General features: G+C 51.5%; 1 protein-coding gene across 1 annotated transcript; it reads right to left on the bottom strand.

Annotated features, from left to right (window-relative positions):
* Positions 1–1,778: 1,778 nt before the first annotated feature.
* On the bottom strand, positions 1,779–15,753 carry GMNC (geminin coiled-coil domain containing). The gene is made up of 5 exons (XM_090050926.1): positions 15,613–15,753; positions 15,375–15,513; positions 13,501–13,586; positions 11,913–12,029; positions 1,779–9,564 (listed from the first exon to the last, which is right to left on the bottom strand). The coding sequence occupies exons 1-5, from the start codon at positions 15,613–15,615 to the stop codon at positions 8,917–8,919; spliced, it is 993 nt and encodes a 330-aa protein (XP_089907052.1). The 5' UTR covers positions 15,616–15,753; the 3' UTR covers positions 1,779–8,916.
* Positions 15,754–16,584: the final 831 nt, after the last annotated feature.

The raw sequence follows: 16,584 nt of genomic DNA on the forward strand, positions 1-16,584 counted from the left end.
GGAAGGGGGTTGGCAAGAGGTCACAGTGGTGATGTGGAAAATTTCCCAAAGAAGACCCAGGAAAGGAACCCATTGGGTAAAAGATCCGAGCCCAAGTTTGGGAGTAGTGACAGGTTTGGGTAGGAGGGGCCCAAGACGGCAACTCACCCAGTATCTAACCTGTAACCTACAGTCCCAAGTTAGAGGTAACCTCACTTGCAGGACACTAAAGGAAGAATCGCAAGCACAGGCTGGATCAGACTGATCACCTGAACAAGCCTCCTCCATGAACGTGAAATTTTTGTTCACGCTGAAGCCATGGAGCGCCCGAGTGGGACTGAAGGACAGGGGCTTGTTCCTATCATGGCTGAGACGAACCCTAAAACCATCACTAAAGAATGAAAGGATCCCTGGAGATTTGGTTTCTCCGAATTCCAGGACTGTGAGTATACCGTGAAAAATAATAGTATTGATTCCAGTTTAACCTTTACTTGTAATTGTAGCTGGTGTTGCAATACTGATTCTTATAGCATTGCTTGGGAAGGAAGTGTGTTTGAAGCACTGTTTCTAACATATGTAGTTATTGTGTTTTTAATGTTTGTGGTTTTTCTTAAAGCTAAGCAGTGTTATATCCGTAGCAAGGAATTTTAAAATAAAATTGTGTTGTATGAATTAAGTGTGCAATCATTGTGAAATCGTGCAATCAACCAAATACTCCCCCAGCCAGGCGCATCAAATGGATCAGTAAATTGTGTGGATCTTTCTCTATTCCATAACCCACAAGAGACATCTGCAACTCCTGCTTTTAACAGCATAAGGAGCAACCCTCACAAGGGAACCAAGTGCCCAAATCATCACAGACACCCTGTAACTTGTCAGAGGTACAGCAAGGGCACGGTGTCCTGCCCCTGCACAAACAGGAATTAATTTGTTAAAATACACTTGAGCGATCCAAGGAGGAGCAAGAACAAAGGACGGTGCACCTTTCCATGCCCCATCAGCTGTCGTTCCAATTACCAGCCATGAGTCTCCTCCTGATGTCGAGTTTTCCAACGCGTGCAAGAGTTCAGAAATGAGTGCTCCTGATTTCAGCACCTTGGCCAGAGCAACGAGCCTTGCACGTCACACGGCACGCTCCGAAATGGGGATGGGGCAGGCCCGGTCCTCCACACTGCCTGACCATGCCCTTTGGGAAGACCACCGTGTCTTGAAGTCACATGGCCAGCAAGTGGAAGACCTAAGCTAGTGGTGTTGATGACTTTGGTTGAGTCACGAGCCTTGCCTCGGTTTCCTTTTCTGCCAACACGGGAATTAACATAGATTAACCTGCCAGCGAGGGTGTTAAAGCTGGATGCTTCCCAAGCACTCTGGGATCAGCAAATGGAAGATGCCCTGTCTGTCCAAGCTGGTGGTATTTTCACCACGGCAGTGATGCTGCTGAGTGTGTTCTTCACTTAACAGTTGGGTCAAAAGCAGCAGTTGTCTCTGTTGCTTTATGAACGAGCACATCTCTTGTGCATGGGATGGTCCAAGATGCCTGGCCCCAAAACCCTCCTGGGTTTCTTAGCAACTGAAACGTTGAATTCTGGGTCTCAGGCACAGGCACCGAGCTGATGTATTGTGGGTTGCAAACCCCACCTTGGGATGTGTATTACTAAAACTTTCAGTAATGCACAGCGAAGACACCGGGGCGTGCTTTAAGGGATGGAGTCAGAGGTGAGCTGCAGCTCACTGTAAATGATTCACCGCCTGCTCAAGGCTTGTGGCTGGGTGGCATGTGTCTGGCAGCCATCCCCACTGTTACTGAACTGTCTCTTCAGAGGCTCAGAAATGTCTTCCAGAGGTCAGGGGAGGTTGCAGCAGAGGACTCATTAAGTGGCTCTGTGATAAGCAATAAACCAGCACACATTCCCCAGAAAAGCGCATCTTCCCTCTGGTCCCAGAAGGTGCCTGATTACTCATAAACATGCCCACCACCAGGAGAGAGCGTTAATAAGTAACACAGCTCTAATTTTGGTGTCAAGCACAATTGACTTACTAAAGATTGGCACTCTGGACTCAATCTCTCCTTTCTAAGCTTTTAAATGATAAGGTGATGCCATTTACACCTCCCTCCATTCATGTTCACAGTAACAGATGAAAATAATAATGCCCTGAGGCTTATGATGAATTTTGTCTGCTTGTAAATTTATTTTTTTGGATTCTCCTTTAAAAAAATAGGTGTTTTAGAGAGAAAAAACAAACTAGGTTGATGTCCCTAGAGGCTGGTGTCATTCCCCGGGTAGGTGCAGACTGGGATAGATCAGATGGGTGATATACTGTCCAAAGGATGCAGCCGAGCCCTGCTCTCCAGGCACCTGTGAGAGGTTCCTGCAAGTCCCCATGAAGCAGTCACTGCACAGCCTGCACGATCCTCGAATCACAGAAAATGAGGGCTGGAAAGGACCTCATGGGATCACATCTAGTCCAACCCCCTGCTCCAAGCAGGACCAGCCCCAACTACATCATCCCAGCCAAGGCTTTGTCTACCTGGGTCTTCAAAAGCTCCAAGGATGGAGACTGCACCACCTCCCTGGGTAACCTGCTCCAGTGCTTCACCACCCTCGTGAGAGTTTTTCCTAATATCCAACCTCAACTTCCCTTGCTGCAACGTGAGCCCATTGCTCCTTGCTCTGTCAGGCCCTGTGTGGGAGCAGCTGCAGTTTTGTAAAGGGGGTGTTTTCCCAGCGGAAACTGGATAGAGCAGTGGTTCTCAGCCTTGCTAGTTTTGAGGCCTCCCTCAGTCTCAAGCAGGGGCAAATCCAAGGGGCGGCACTGCTGTGCTTATACCCCACCTTCATTCCTGCTTAACGCAAAGTTTCAAACCAACTGCCCAGAAGTGACAGCAGCATTTCTATTCAGGCAGCGCTTGACTTCATGGCTCATTGTCATCTACCTGATCTTCTAAACTCTTCACTCCACAAGTGCTAACGCCGCTCTCTTCTTTCCAGCGGTCTTGATGCTCCACCAAGCAATCCAGCTCTTCTTCGGCCATTCTCCTGTCCGTTGACTGCTCCTGGTCACGAAGCTCCTATTTCACAGCCGTGCAGACTGTCTTTAACTCACCAAGTGCTATTTGTTTTTGCTCCAATCTTAGGCTGAATAATGCAGCCTTAGGCTGCTCACACATCAGTAAAACTCCTGGTGTCTTTTTAACTGGAGAAAGCTATGTGCTGTGTTATATGTGATGATGCACCTCACCACCACATACACCCCCCTTTTCAAAACACTAGATCCTTCCCTGGACTCAAGGCAGCCCTCTGAAAATGCCAGATTTTATCTTTTTTTTTACTTATTTTTGACTACAGAAAAATGGTAGAGCCATTCGTTTATTGCAAAGAACTCCCACGGCAGGGCAGGATATTTCTAATGATGATGATGATCATCATGATCGTTGTCAGCAGAGCAGGATGTTTCTGACACCCTGGATTCTTACTGGAAATCTCTGCGGCTATTTTGGGAATTGTGTATAAGTGTTTGCACACCAAATTGAAAATATTGCACGGGACCCTTGAAAATACCCTTGAAATACCCCAGACTGCCATGCTTCCTTCATTGAGAATCACTGAGATGACTCCACCAATTCACCCTTCATCAGCTTACACATATGGTCCAATCCTGCTCTCACTGGGCACCCACATTTAATATGGAAAGGCCTGCTCCTGCTTTCATCTAAGGCATCGGGGAAACTCTGATTTAATTCAGCGAGAGCTCTTTTGAGAGCTTGGGTTCATTAGGAAGGCAGGGGTGAACTACAAGCCTGATAAAAATGTTCCTCTTTATGCGAAGCCTCTTCATGTGGCCAAGCACAATTTTTCATGAGCACATCGTGTGAGAGCACAAAGTCCACATCCTCTGAGGGAGCACTAATTAAGGACTCCAAGATTTTTGCTTAAGATGTGGAAACACGAGTATGACTAAAAGCAGGCATAATCCTAGATCTGATAGCCCTAGAGAGGTCTGTGGATGACAAGCGGGGAGAAAGCCTGACTTACCAACTCATCCAGGGTCCTAAATGTTTGGTCAGTGGAGCTGCATATGAAGGAGCTGGAGACGTTTACAGCACTGAGGTGTTATTTCCAGCTTTATTAGATATAACTTATTGGCACCAATAAACTTGACTCTGACACATCATTAGGACTTTTTGCACCCATTGACACACATACACACACACCACAACATCCAACCAAGACGCATTATATTAATTGTTGCTGATATTATTGCCCGTTTCTAGAGACACCGAATGCTTTTTGTGTGTAATGGCATGTGTTGCCTTCGCATCACCACAAAGGATAAAAAAAATAAGGCCCTTCGGATAAAAATAACAAAGCAAATCTGTTCATTCCAGATGGGGATTTACAGGGGGTGAAACTTGCTCCTGCATAAAGGGTAGGCCAGTGTTTCTGGGCAATGTGTGTCCAGATGAAGCATGCTATATTCCCAAGGTTTAAACAGTGCTGCATAGGCTTTATGTACTGCAGGCCATGGGCTTGCCGTGAGGTTTCCACATGGGGAACAGCAGATAGCATCACATTGCTGATGCAGATTGATGCTGGAACTGGGGAAAGCCAAGGCACAGAGACCACACGAGCTGCTTGAGCCAACATCAGGTGCCACAACTCCCGATCCTCACTCCCCCTAATTAATGACTTAATTAGCTGAAAGCACTGGCCCATGGGTTCAACCTTCTGGTGGTCTCTGCTCACACCCACCTCCTACCTCCCGGAAAACTGAAGCATAGGATGGATGAAATAACTTGACCATGGACACACCATGAATGAACCCAAGATCCCTACGGTCCCAGTCAAGATCCTTCCTACCTTCTAGCTATTGATCAAAGACAGCATGATAAATGGAGACTGCTGAATGATGGAGAAGCCCAGGAAAGAGAAGGAACCAGCTTGAAATGAAGCCTGGTTTCTAAAGTTTCAAAAAGTGAGGGCCTCAAGACAGGCCTGTAAGATCATATTTAGCTGCCGACATAAGTTCCTGGTTTTCAGAGGTAACAGGGATCTGCCAAACTTCCTTTTGGAAAGGATGGCGGAGGGGTTTTCAGTCATCTACAGTTTCATTATAGGAACAACAATACTTCACCTCAAGGCACTGCTTAATATTCATTTGTTCCCAGTGAATTCATTTGGTGCTTCACTACTTCACTCAATGTGACCAGTACTGGGCCCGGGAGAAACATATTATTTTATAGAGGAACGCAGAAAGATAGATATTCATTAGGCCTCGCAGGACTAGCTTCTTTACAGAGGCGGTGTATTAAGGAAAATGGTTTGCTATTGTTCTTGGGAAATGGGGGCTTAGTGGGTTTTTATTATTATTATAACTAAATAAATATTGCACAGAAAAATCTTCCACAGACATTCCCTCAAATAACTGATCTTTCAGTGCCATGAGCATCCATGTCATTAAGTTTAATCAGTAGAAATGTCTCAAAAAGCAAATTTCAAAGGCACATTCATGAAGATTTGCCAAAAAAAAAAGGAATGGGAATAATTTCATGTGCCTTCTGTGGCCAAACACAATTAATTGAACCAAACTAAAAGAAAAAAATAAAAAGCAACTATTTGTGATGAACGCATGGGATGAAACAATATTGTGCTGAATAAAACTGCAGAAATGCAGGAAAAAGGGGCTACCTTTGGCTAAATTAGTCACTTGACTAGTTTTCTCAGGTCTGTAATTTATTTAAGTGCTGTGCAGAAGGATGGCATAGGCATCATTTAAGTCTCACTGGGCACATCTACACATGCATTAATGTGCTTTAGTTAATGCACACTGAATCTAGTGCCTTCATTGTAAGGGCATTTTAACATGTGCTCTGGTAGTTGGAGGGAGCCCACTTTAATTAGAGCAGCTTGAGAGTCTTAATTAAAGCGCCTGGAACGTCTCGTGTATCAGCGTCTCTACGTTTCAAGATGGTGGCAGGGGCACTTTATCTAAAGTTTGTTGAACAAGCTTTAAAGTGCCTCCATTGTGATTTTGAAGTGTGGGGACGCCGATATACAAGATGCAGAGGCTGGCTGGAGTGCACTAATTAGCATGCTTCAGCAGACTTAATTAATCAAGTCTGCTCCAATGCACTGTAATTACAGTGCGTCAGAGCAGCCTCCATGCTCATGTACAGGCAACCTTAGCGGTGCTTTAATGCACATTAAAATGGGCTAATGCGCCTTAAAGTACTCGTGTAGATGTGCCCATATATCCCTATTCTGAGATGTTACCTGGGACTTAACAGCCTAGGCTTAGTGCTGGCATCCTGCATGTGGCAAATGTCATCCTAGTGATGTCTAGCAAAGAACAAGAAAAAAATGTAGTTCCTGTTATGAAAAAAACCCAAACCTAGCGATGAGGGTATCAAACAGGGACAATGACCTAACCACTTATTTAAGATTCATTTGGTTTAAAGACCAGTTACTGGACTAAAGGTAAAGACTGTAATGCTGTCAGTTGTATGACACTACGATATGTAAATAGGACTGCCTCCTATGCTCTCGTTTTATAGTTTTAACACATAATAAAGGTGCAGTTGCATAGGGAGGCAGAGACTCTCCTGGACACCTGGTTTAATCCTTTGTAGCATGCTGCTCATCCTGTTTAGACGACACACAAGCACAAACCCAGACATCACACTCCCATCACGCTCTCATGTTAAGGAAAGTTAATTAAACAACGTGCTTTCTACCCTCTGTACAGATCAATATTAGAGCAATAACTTTAGCAAACAGAAAAAACATCCTATATGCACCCATCTTCCACAGCTTTCTAGACAGCAGAGCAGAGCTAGTTAACATCTTGTCTAGAAAAAATGAAGGCGCTGTTTGTATCAGAGGAAACCTCATCCTGTTTTCATTTAAAATATAGCAAAGCAGAAAACTTGCTACCAGTGGTTTTGATTCTGCTCCACCTGAAACTGGCCAAACTTCCATTGGTTTGGTTTTAATTTGCGTGCATTATTGCACTGGGTTAAACTACTGCCTCTGCTAAATGCATTTAAACTTCTTGTTTTGCGCACAGAACACCTACCCTAACCCTCCAGAATAAGTTACATACAAATACAGATCGGTTTATTTAAATATTGTACAAAGAATTAGTTTAGCTCCTGACGCAGAAGCTCCAATACTGAGAGTCTAAGGCACAAGAGGATGCTTGGAGTAGAAAAAATGGATTTTAATCCTTAACTATGTAAAATAAAATTAGACCTAGGCTTTATAGGAAAATAAGTAACCGGAAGGACCCTTTCATAAAGAATCTTTCCTCAAATTGTGGTCACAGATGCAAATAGACCTCCTTGGGAGAGTAGGAATCACCAGGTCCATCCCTTGGTTCTCAATTCGATTAAGACTTGAACGCCAAAAGATGAGCTGAAGTCAATTAGCAAGCAAAGGTTAAGCAAAACGTTGGATGTCTGTAAGTTTACTTCGTATCAGCCGACTTGTTCTAACTATTGCTAACAGTGCCGTCAGCTTCTCTAGCACCCTCCGTCCCAGGATTTTAAAGCAGTTTTACAGGCAGGAATGCATTTACCCCTGGAACACCCCTGGGAGATAGGTAAGTGCCTAGAGAAAATCCTCGGTCCCAGGTAATGGCTTCAACCACTAGAGGACACTGTCCCCAATGTCAGAGGAAACATTTTCCACAGAGAGGAGAGAACAAAAGAAAAGCCGAAAGTCGCCTAGCTTTTGTGAGAAGCAGGGGTCTCTGGGAAACGAAACCTCAGGCTGATGCTGCTTCGGATCCAGACACAGTTTTCTGGAGCAGGAAAAAGAAGTCACGTGCAACCAGCTCTGAGTGTCTCGGGTAGCCCAGAGAGAGCCACAGACTCTGCTGATAAAACTAAACGTGGCTTTTGTGAGCAAAGGTGTCCAGTATCCAACAGCAAAATCCTGAAACCTCCAACAAGCGCGCCCGGGAGCAAGTCGGTCTCAGCCTGATGGCTGATGATCACAGAGACTATTGCAAGTGTAAGGGGATTCATTTGTTGTGCTGGCAAAGGTGGTTCTGAATTCATCTCTCTGCAAGCTGTAATTTCTCCCAGCAACGTACCGGGCCATCCCCTCAGCTGGCAGTGGTAGTTACATTGCTTGACAACAGCCAAGCACCCAGCCCATCACCTGTAATTCCAGGGACAGCGAGAAAGCGATGGAGCAGTTTTGCCTCTGTGGGTCCCGCAGTGAAAACAGCTTCAAAACACAAAGTGCAGGGAACTCTAGGAGTTGCTGATTTGGTGCAGAAAACCTGCAAAGTTGGTTGAGTTCCTCCTGGCTCATAAGGTGCCCTCCATGTTCGCAAGCAAGGGATTGCAGGGACAAGGACAAGGGGCTGGAGCATGTGCTAGTGGGCCCCTTGGTGCTTGGCAAGATATGCAGCCGCGGGGACTTCCAGGCTCCCAGCACCAGCACGACTATCCCCTCTTCTTCATCCCTGGTCTGAACCAGCTCTGGCACAAAAGGGCAATAGCAGAGACCACGTTCCCTTCCTGTCCCACCTCTGGGCAGTCAGGTCCAGGAAGGGGTAGTTCCCGGGGTCCAAGGCAGGCGACACTGGGTGCAATCCTGCCCAGTAGCTCCGAGATGGCAGGAGTTGGCTGGTGTAGCAGGAGGGTTGGGATGCATGGCAGTGATGGGGTTGCAGATGCAAAGAACAGACTAGGGGGGCCTGTTTGTGTCAGAGCCTGGGCAGAGAGTTTATACACTTCTCAGTGCTATCTGGAGCCGCTCTGGCCAAACTCAGGAGCGTTGGGGGGGGCGTGAAACGAGCTGAGGGGTGCAGCAAGAGAAAAGCCCATAGGAGGGACAGTGCTTCCATTCTCCCAGCCCCTCTCCAGCACGAGCAGGGCTAGTTGCAATGGCTCAGTGTCTGTAAACCCGTCCCCAGCGGCCAGTGTGGTCACTCAGACTGCTTAGGCACCCACGTGAACTTCCAGCCCCCGTCATCATCACGGCGCACGAAGGCCTGACCTTGCTGGAAGGTATGCGTCTTCACGTTGCGGTGGGGGCTCACGGACGTGGTAAAGGCCACTTCGGTTTTGTTGCGCGACACATCCTGGGAGAAATAGGGCAATCCGTAGGTGGGGAAAGGCACATCCCCATGCCCGGAGGAGGATGCACAAGGGGCTGAGGAGAGAGGGGGAAGATAGTGTGTAACCTCCTTGCAGGGGCTGGCCGTGCTGGGGATGCGGGTCAAAGGCTCAAAGCCGTACAGAGCTGTTGGGTCCTCTGCACTGTCATAATCCATGGCCTCCACGGGCTGCGGGCAGTATGGGTCCTTTCTCAGCTCGCCGGCCAGGGCACTGTAGTTAGCTGATACTGACTCATCAATGGTGTCAATGTCTTTTAACCCAAGGGTCTGTAGCACCCAGCTGTCCACTGCCGGGCAGGGGGGCTCTTCGCAGGCAGTGAACTCACTGAAGAGGTTTCTCCTGACTTTTGCCGGTGGAGGAGACTCTGGAGGGGCAAAACAATCGTTCTCCTTGACCTTCCTCTTGCCGCCTCTGAAGATGGCATGGTCCCTCTGGCCACTGCCCGACAGCAGTTTCTAGACAAGGGAATGGGAGGACAAGGCAGGTTACAAACTAATCAGGCGTGTTCCAAAGCTAATTATTCCCAGAGCTCGTTCTCCATGACAAGGCAGGTGCAGCTGTGATCGTTTGGGGGCATTGCTCCCTTTGGGAATGACCCGCGGCCTTGAGAGACCAGAGCACGGTAAGGCTGGAGCTGAGATTGTCTTCACATGGGAGCTCAGAGTAAATCCTGCTGTAGTGTCTGGACAGCAGGACGGGAAAGACACCTAGGATAACCCTGGGTCGCATGGAAACAAATGGGGTAGCACAGATCGCCAGGCATCCTCAGGGGTCTCACCTTATAGAGGGGAAAGGACGGCAGAAGCCAACAGCTCCTTTTCCCTACAACAAATCAGAGGGATTGCCCCTGAGAGCCTCACCGAGACCCCCAGATCCCTGCCCTCGTGCCCTAAAGGGGCAGCAAGGAGCCAAGCTCCTGTGTCCGTGGGGGCCAGGGTTGCTGGAGGAAGCATGGAGTCAGGGCTCGGGGCATAGCCCACCTTCAACCATCATGAGGGGGCTGAGTGACTTGACTAAGATCTCCAGAATAGTCTGTGGCAGAGCTGGGAACAGGGTCTCTTCTCTGAACAGAGGCTTCTTTGCCTTCCAGGGTGGAAAAAGAGGCAGCCTTCCTCCCACTGGAAGGACTGATCAACAGATAGAGGTGTTGGGGAGAGGAAGATCTTTACTTCTTCTGAACTCTTCTTCTAGGAAACCGTAGTGAGCAGATCATTGGGTTTTTGGTCCTCTGGCAAGTGTGGAGGGAAAAAAAACAATCAACCAACCCCCAAAACAAACCTTGATCCACGACAAACAAAGATGTTGTATGACCCACGGAAAAAAAAAATCATTTTGGATTTGAGCCTTTTTATTTTAAAAAAGGGGGGAGGGAGGGAGCATTGAAAACAAATAAAGTATATGAAAATGGTGAAGCAATAAGTTTCAAGAAAAAATGGAAACGTGCAATTTTGAAAATGGTTAAATGAAACGTTTTGTGTTTAGTTAATAAAGAAATATTTCAACCCAAAAAACCAGCAATGCTCAGATGCGATTGGCTGAGATTTTCACTTTGCTGAATCTGCAGTTTTTCCAAAGAACGTTTTGGCCCAAATAATTTTCAGCCTGTTTGACTCATGGACTGGAGGTGATAAAGTTCAATATCTTTATTAATGATCTGAAAGATGGGATGGAGTACACGCTAAGCACATTGGCAGATGACCCCAAATGGGGGGAGCAGTAGATACACTGGAGGGTCGGGCTGGGATTCAGAGAGACCTCGATACATTGGAGGACTGGGCCAAACGAAATCCCATGCAGTTCAACAAGGACAAGTGCAAAGTCCTGCACTGAGGAGGGAGCGATCCCCTGCACCGGGGCAGGCTGGTGGGGGGACGGGCTGGGCAGCAGCTCTGCAGAAAAGGACCTGGGGGGACAGGGGGCAAGAAGCTGGACAGGAGCCAGCAGTGTGTCCTTGGTGCCAGGAAGGCGACCGGCATCCTGGGCTGCATCGGTAGGAGCCTTCCCACCAGATTGAAGACAGTGATTCCTCCCCTCTATTCAGCACTGGGAAGGCCACATCTGGAGTCCTGTGTCCAGCTGTGGGCCCCCCACTGCAGAAAGGATGTGGACAAATTAGAGGACTGGCAACAAAAATGGTTGTGGGCTGGGGGACAGGACTGGTGAGGAGAGGCTCAGGGAACTGGGCTGATTGAGTCTGCAGAAGAGAAGACCGAGGGGGATTGAATAGCAGCCGTCACCTCCCTGCAGGGGGGCTGCAGAAGATGGAGCTGGGCTGGCCTCAGTGGGGGCAGACGACAGGACAAGGAGCAATGGGCTCAAGCTGCAGCAAGGCAAGTTGAGGTTGGATATTAAGAAAGACTCTCTCACTAGAAGGGTGGTGAAAAACTGGAACAGGTTCCCCACAGGGGTTGTGGTCTCTATCCTTGGAGGATTTTAAGGCCCAACTCGAGAAAGGCTTGCCTGGGATGATGGAGTTGGGGCTGGTCCTGCTTGGAGCTGGGGGTTGGACTTGACGTGACCTCCCGAGGTCCTTTCCATCCTCATTTCCTATGATTCTAAGTTCAGTTCATAACTCAGGAACATGACTTAGTCCTGTCTACAACAGTCAGGCAAACCACAAAACGACTATCAGGTGAGAACACAACCACCCTTCTGGAAGTTTTGCAAGTGTTGGAGAGGTCTTTATATTTGTGCATTATCTACCTGTGGTCGTTACCCCCTGTTTAACTATTAAGCATTTCACCTGCGTGCTGCATTTCCATTTTCTCTACACATGCTTCCACAGCAGGTGTGAACACCATACCTTGGCCTTCTCTTCCAAGCACTTAATCAAAGCTGAATTCAGGTATTGTCGGAGGTTGTTATTTTCTTCATGTAACCTAGCAAGTTCCTCTTCCTTCTGCAGCAAGGTATCTTGAAGCTGCAAAATACAGAGACAAATGAATACACACTTCTGGGGTGTGTTGACTCTGTAACCTAATTGCCGCTGCCCTGCTCAGATTGGCCTGCCAGGATTTGATGATTTTTGTGTTTGCTTTGTGAATGCAATCCCCAGAACCCCTTGTCCCAGCAGCTCTCATGGCATGACTGTTCAGTTCTCACTTTTGACTTCTCTTATTCTTCACCAAGTGCTTGAGGAAATTACTTTGAAAACCTGTAACCACAGAAGCATAACAGAGGTGTGCAGGGGAATGAACTGCAAACAGCCCTTTAAATACACGGATTATCTCAGCCACGATGCATGACTGCCACTTTTTCTGCTGCTTGCCAGAGAGCCTCAGCTTCCCTCTGGATCCCGGCCTCGCTACTCTGGACCCAGCTTGAGGAGAAAGGAGAGGCTGAGGGTGCAGTTAATAAAATGCAGATCCCAGTGTCACTCTTTCTACTAGAGTTTCATGCAGAGGCCCCAGTGAGAGCCAGTATCCAGTGCATACGCCAGGTAGGAGGCAGGCATTGACACACAGAGCTCACAAGCTGCAGAGACAAAGGAAAAAGGTCGAGGAAAGATACTTGAATTTAGGGAAAAAATCCTTGCATTGATCAAACCAATGGGCGAACACCCCTTAACTTCAGTGGGGCCAAGATTTTATTTTGGGTCAGGATCACCTTGAATTATGGATCCAGGTATAAGGGGAAATATGTAGTTGGCATACCCAATGCCCTTTTTACTGCCTGTAAGAATCAACCAAAAAGGAAGAGGAAATGTGACTGTGTTTCTTCCCCAATGTAATTAACTTTTGCTATGTGAGATACCCAAGGCATCTGGGGCACATGCATAAAATCTGCGCAGTATCAGACCCTAAGGCATTTCCCAGCGATGCCTCGGATCTCTTTGGACAGATATGGTATAAAGCAGATGGGCTGGAGACACGGACACTGGAATGATCCCTTGGGAATTATTCCTTGTATTATTCCTAAGACACTGATCAGCAAACACTTCCACCCAATCCACCAGATCAACTGAGAGATTTCAAATAGGAAACCATGCTGCTCTGCTGCAGGCTTCCTAAGTTATTTGCAGCAGACAAACTGCTCTGTGATTTTCTTCTGCACTCAAAAAAGGCGTGCAGTGCCCCAAGCCTGCATTTCCCGACGGAGGTCTTGGTGCTGACGAGGCAGGCCTCGAGTCTAACAAGGGGTGCCCTGAGTCTGAAAAAGGTCGAGAGCAGCCATTCAAATATTTCAGGACGACTCAAAGATGGAGAGAGAGCACGGGACAAAAATGACTCGGTGTTACCAGCACTTCCCACACCCGTGCCAAAGAGAAACGCCGGCTGATGGATACGTCGATCCCAAACCCACTCTGAGTATAAATGCAGGCGTGGAGGCCTGTGTCCTGTAAGGGAGGGGTGTGCTCCCCTGGGGAAGGGGGGCATTACAGGACAGGTTACCTGCTTGTTTCTGTAGAGCTGGGAGGACAGCTGGTCTCCTGGCCACACGTCATCCTGACCAGCAAAATCCAAATCACAGAACAGGTCTGGGAGGGGGAACAGAAATCAAAGCAATGAACGCAGGAACCCGAGTTTCCACACCAATACAGAAACCATCGTCAGGGGCATTTCAAACCCTGTGGTTTGCTCCTGCAGGCAAGGAAGGGTTTTGCTACACAGCAGAGAGATGTCAGCTATTTAAAATAAAATAACACATCTGGAAATCAGCCTTGGTTGGGGCCAAGACCTCTGTGTCAGGCAGACACTTGGATCTGTCAGTAGGAAAGGAGGTTTCGACGTAAGCATGGCAGAGACCCTGAGGCAGAGGGGCAGCAAGCAGGGAGTCCAGACACCTGGGTTCCCGTCTGGACATTACTGCTCCTCCACCACGGCCCTGGGCCATCCCCGTTTCCCCATCTCTGGTAGAGGCTAACATCCGGACTGCTGGGCTGCCTCGCAGAGGACCAGGGCAGGCTGGTCCAAGACCTACCGGGGGCACGTTCACAGCAGCCGCTTCCCAGCTGTGCCCAGCCGGTCCCTCCCGGCTCCCTCAGACCCTAGTTTGCTTAATGCATCCCGCTCTGTAAGAGCTGCCCCGATGGGGCCACGCTGCCCCGGGGAGTGAGCTGGGTCCAACCAGGTTTCCCCCTGTTCCTCTCTGCGTTGAAGTCTCCAGCATGGACAGTCCCAGCTGTTTCGGCTCATAAGCTGTGCCCCTCCTGCCCAACCCCCAAATTTCCCAGGGATCAAGCAGCACCCCCAGCCTGGCATTGCACCCCTTCCAGGGGGAGATCAGGCAACACCCCTCCCCCCCCCCCAGCCTGGCATTGCACCCTGTCCAGGGGAGATCAAGCAACACCCCCCCCCAGCCTGGCATTGCACCCCTTCCAGAGGGCAGCACCCCTTCTGGGGGGGATCAGGCAACACCCCCCCCAGCCTGGCATTGCACCCTGTCCAGGGGGGATCAAGCAACACCCCCCCCCAGCCTGGCACTGCACCCCTTCCAGAGGGCAGCACCCCTTCTGGGGGGGATCAGGCAACACCCCCACCAGCCTGGCATTGCACCCTGTCCAGGGGGGATCAAGCAACACCCCCCCCAGCCTGGCATTGCACCCCTTCCAGAGGGCAGCACCCCTTCTGGGGGGGATCAGGCAACACCCCCCCAGCCTGGCATTGCACCCTGTCCAGGGGGGATCAAGCAACACCCCCCCCAGCCTGGCATTGCACCCCTTCCAGAGGGCAGCACCCCTTCTGGGGGGGATCAGGCAACACCCCCCCCAGCCTGGCATTGCACCCTGTCCAGGGGGGATCAAGCAACACCCCCCCCCAGCCTGGCATTGCACCCCTTCTAGGGGAGATCAGGCAACAAAGCAACAAACCCCAGCCTGGCACTGCACCCCTTCCAGAGGGCAGCACCCCTCTGCCCCAGCCTGGCATTGCACCCTGTCCAGGGGGGATCAAGCAATATCCCTGCCCCCCGCCTGGCATTGCACCCCTTCTAGGGGAAACCAGGCAACACCCCCCAGCCTGGCATTGCACCCTGTCCAGGGGGGATCAAGCAACATCCCACCCCCCAGCCTGGCATTGCACCCCTTCCGGGGGGGATCAAGCAACACCCCCCCCCCAGCCTGGCACTGCATCCCCTCCAGAGGGCAGCACCCCTCTGCCCCACATTGGCATCGCACCGCTTCGGGGGGGGGGATGAGGCAACACCCCCAGCCCGGCATCGCGCCCCTCCAGAGGGGTTCAAGCAATGCCCCGGCCCCCGCCTGGCACCGCAGGGCGTGCTGGCCGCTGCAGGGCCCCGCTCCCTCGTCGGCCGGGGCCCGACTTACCGCGGCGCGGTCCCTCGGCGCCGTTGTCCGGGAGACCGGCGGCCCAGAAGGACACCCGGGTCTCCTTGGAGACATCAACACTGGCGGCGGCGGCGGCGCGGCAGCAGGAGCAGGGGCAGGGGCGCGGCAGCGCGGCGCTCTGCGCGGGGGAGAGCGGGCGTCACGCACGGCCCCCGGCCCGGCCCGGCCCGCTCCGCTCGCAGGGGGCCGGGGCCGGGGGCTCCGGCCGGGCACTCACCATGGCAGGGGCGCGCGGGTCCGGGCGGCGGCGGCGGGGCGGCTCGTCCTCGTCTGCAGCGGCGGCCGGTGACGCCCGGAGCTCGCCGCCAGCGCCGCGATCTGATTCGGCGCGCAGCTGTCACACTTGTGACGTGCGCCGAGGCGAGCTCGCCGCCAGCCCAGCTCGCCCCGGGCAGGGGGGGGGGCGGGGAGGGGGAGGGGCAGGGGCAGGGACCCCCCGCCCCGGGCGGACGCCGCAGCGCGAGCGCGGGGCCGCCGGCCGCGGGCCCCCCCGGCCGCGGGCCCCCGCGGCGCCGCGCCGCGCCCGCGCGTCGTCGGGGCGGCCCGCCGGCCCCCCGGGAGCGCCGCGGGCCGGCCCCGCCGACGCCCCAGGCCGCTCCGGGCAGCCGCCATGTTGGCCTTCCCAAAACCCGCACTCAAAACAAGGGACTTTGGGGGAGTTGAAAGGTTAGGGAGCCGACGTCATCTCCGTGCGCCCACCTCCAGGTTTTTTGGGGGGTGGGGAAGGAGGCAGAGCCTGGGGATGCCCAGCCCCCTGCCCACCAGAGGCATGGCAGCCCCCAGCCCGGCCGCCCCGCTCTCCTGGGCGGGCTGGGCTCTGCCCCGGCCCCCGGGAGCCGGGGGGGGCACGAGCCTCCCCGGCCCGCCGCACCCCTCGCCTGCCTCGGGGGAGATGCATCCGCCTGGAGAAGCGGCTGGATGCGCAGGCGCGTCCGCCTGAGGAGAGAGACCAGCTTCGCCCAAGCAGCCCCTCCTGCCGCGTGCGGGGAGGGCTGGAGCCCACGGCCGCAGGGGCCCCTCCCGCCCCGAGCGGCTACATGCGCACGCATGCAAGCGCAGCCACAAATTGCACCGTACTTTAGACGGGGAGAGCATTTAACTCTGCCCCAAACGGTCACGTTATCTACTACAGTCTCCTTTGGTTTTGGTTTTGGCCTCTGGCTTCGCGGGCGCGCAGGAACAGCCCCGC

Source organism: Crocodylus siamensis, chromosome 6 (genome assembly GCF_052110815.1).
Source record: "Crocodylus siamensis isolate JL-2025a chromosome 6, ASM5211081v1, whole genome shotgun sequence".
Taxonomy (NCBI): Eukaryota; Metazoa; Chordata; order Crocodylia; family Crocodylidae; genus Crocodylus; species Crocodylus siamensis.

Coding starts and splice junctions, on each gene's coding strand:
- GMNC (XM_090050926.1), bottom strand. Junction 13,587..15,374: donor CGCCGAGGGACCGCGCCGCG/GTAAGTCGGGCC, acceptor TCCCCCTCCCAG/ACCTGTTCTGTGATTTGGAT. Junction 9,565..11,912: donor GCTTGGAAGAGAAGGCCAAG/GTATGGTGTTCA, acceptor TCCCTTGTCTAG/AAACTGCTGTCGGGCAGTGG.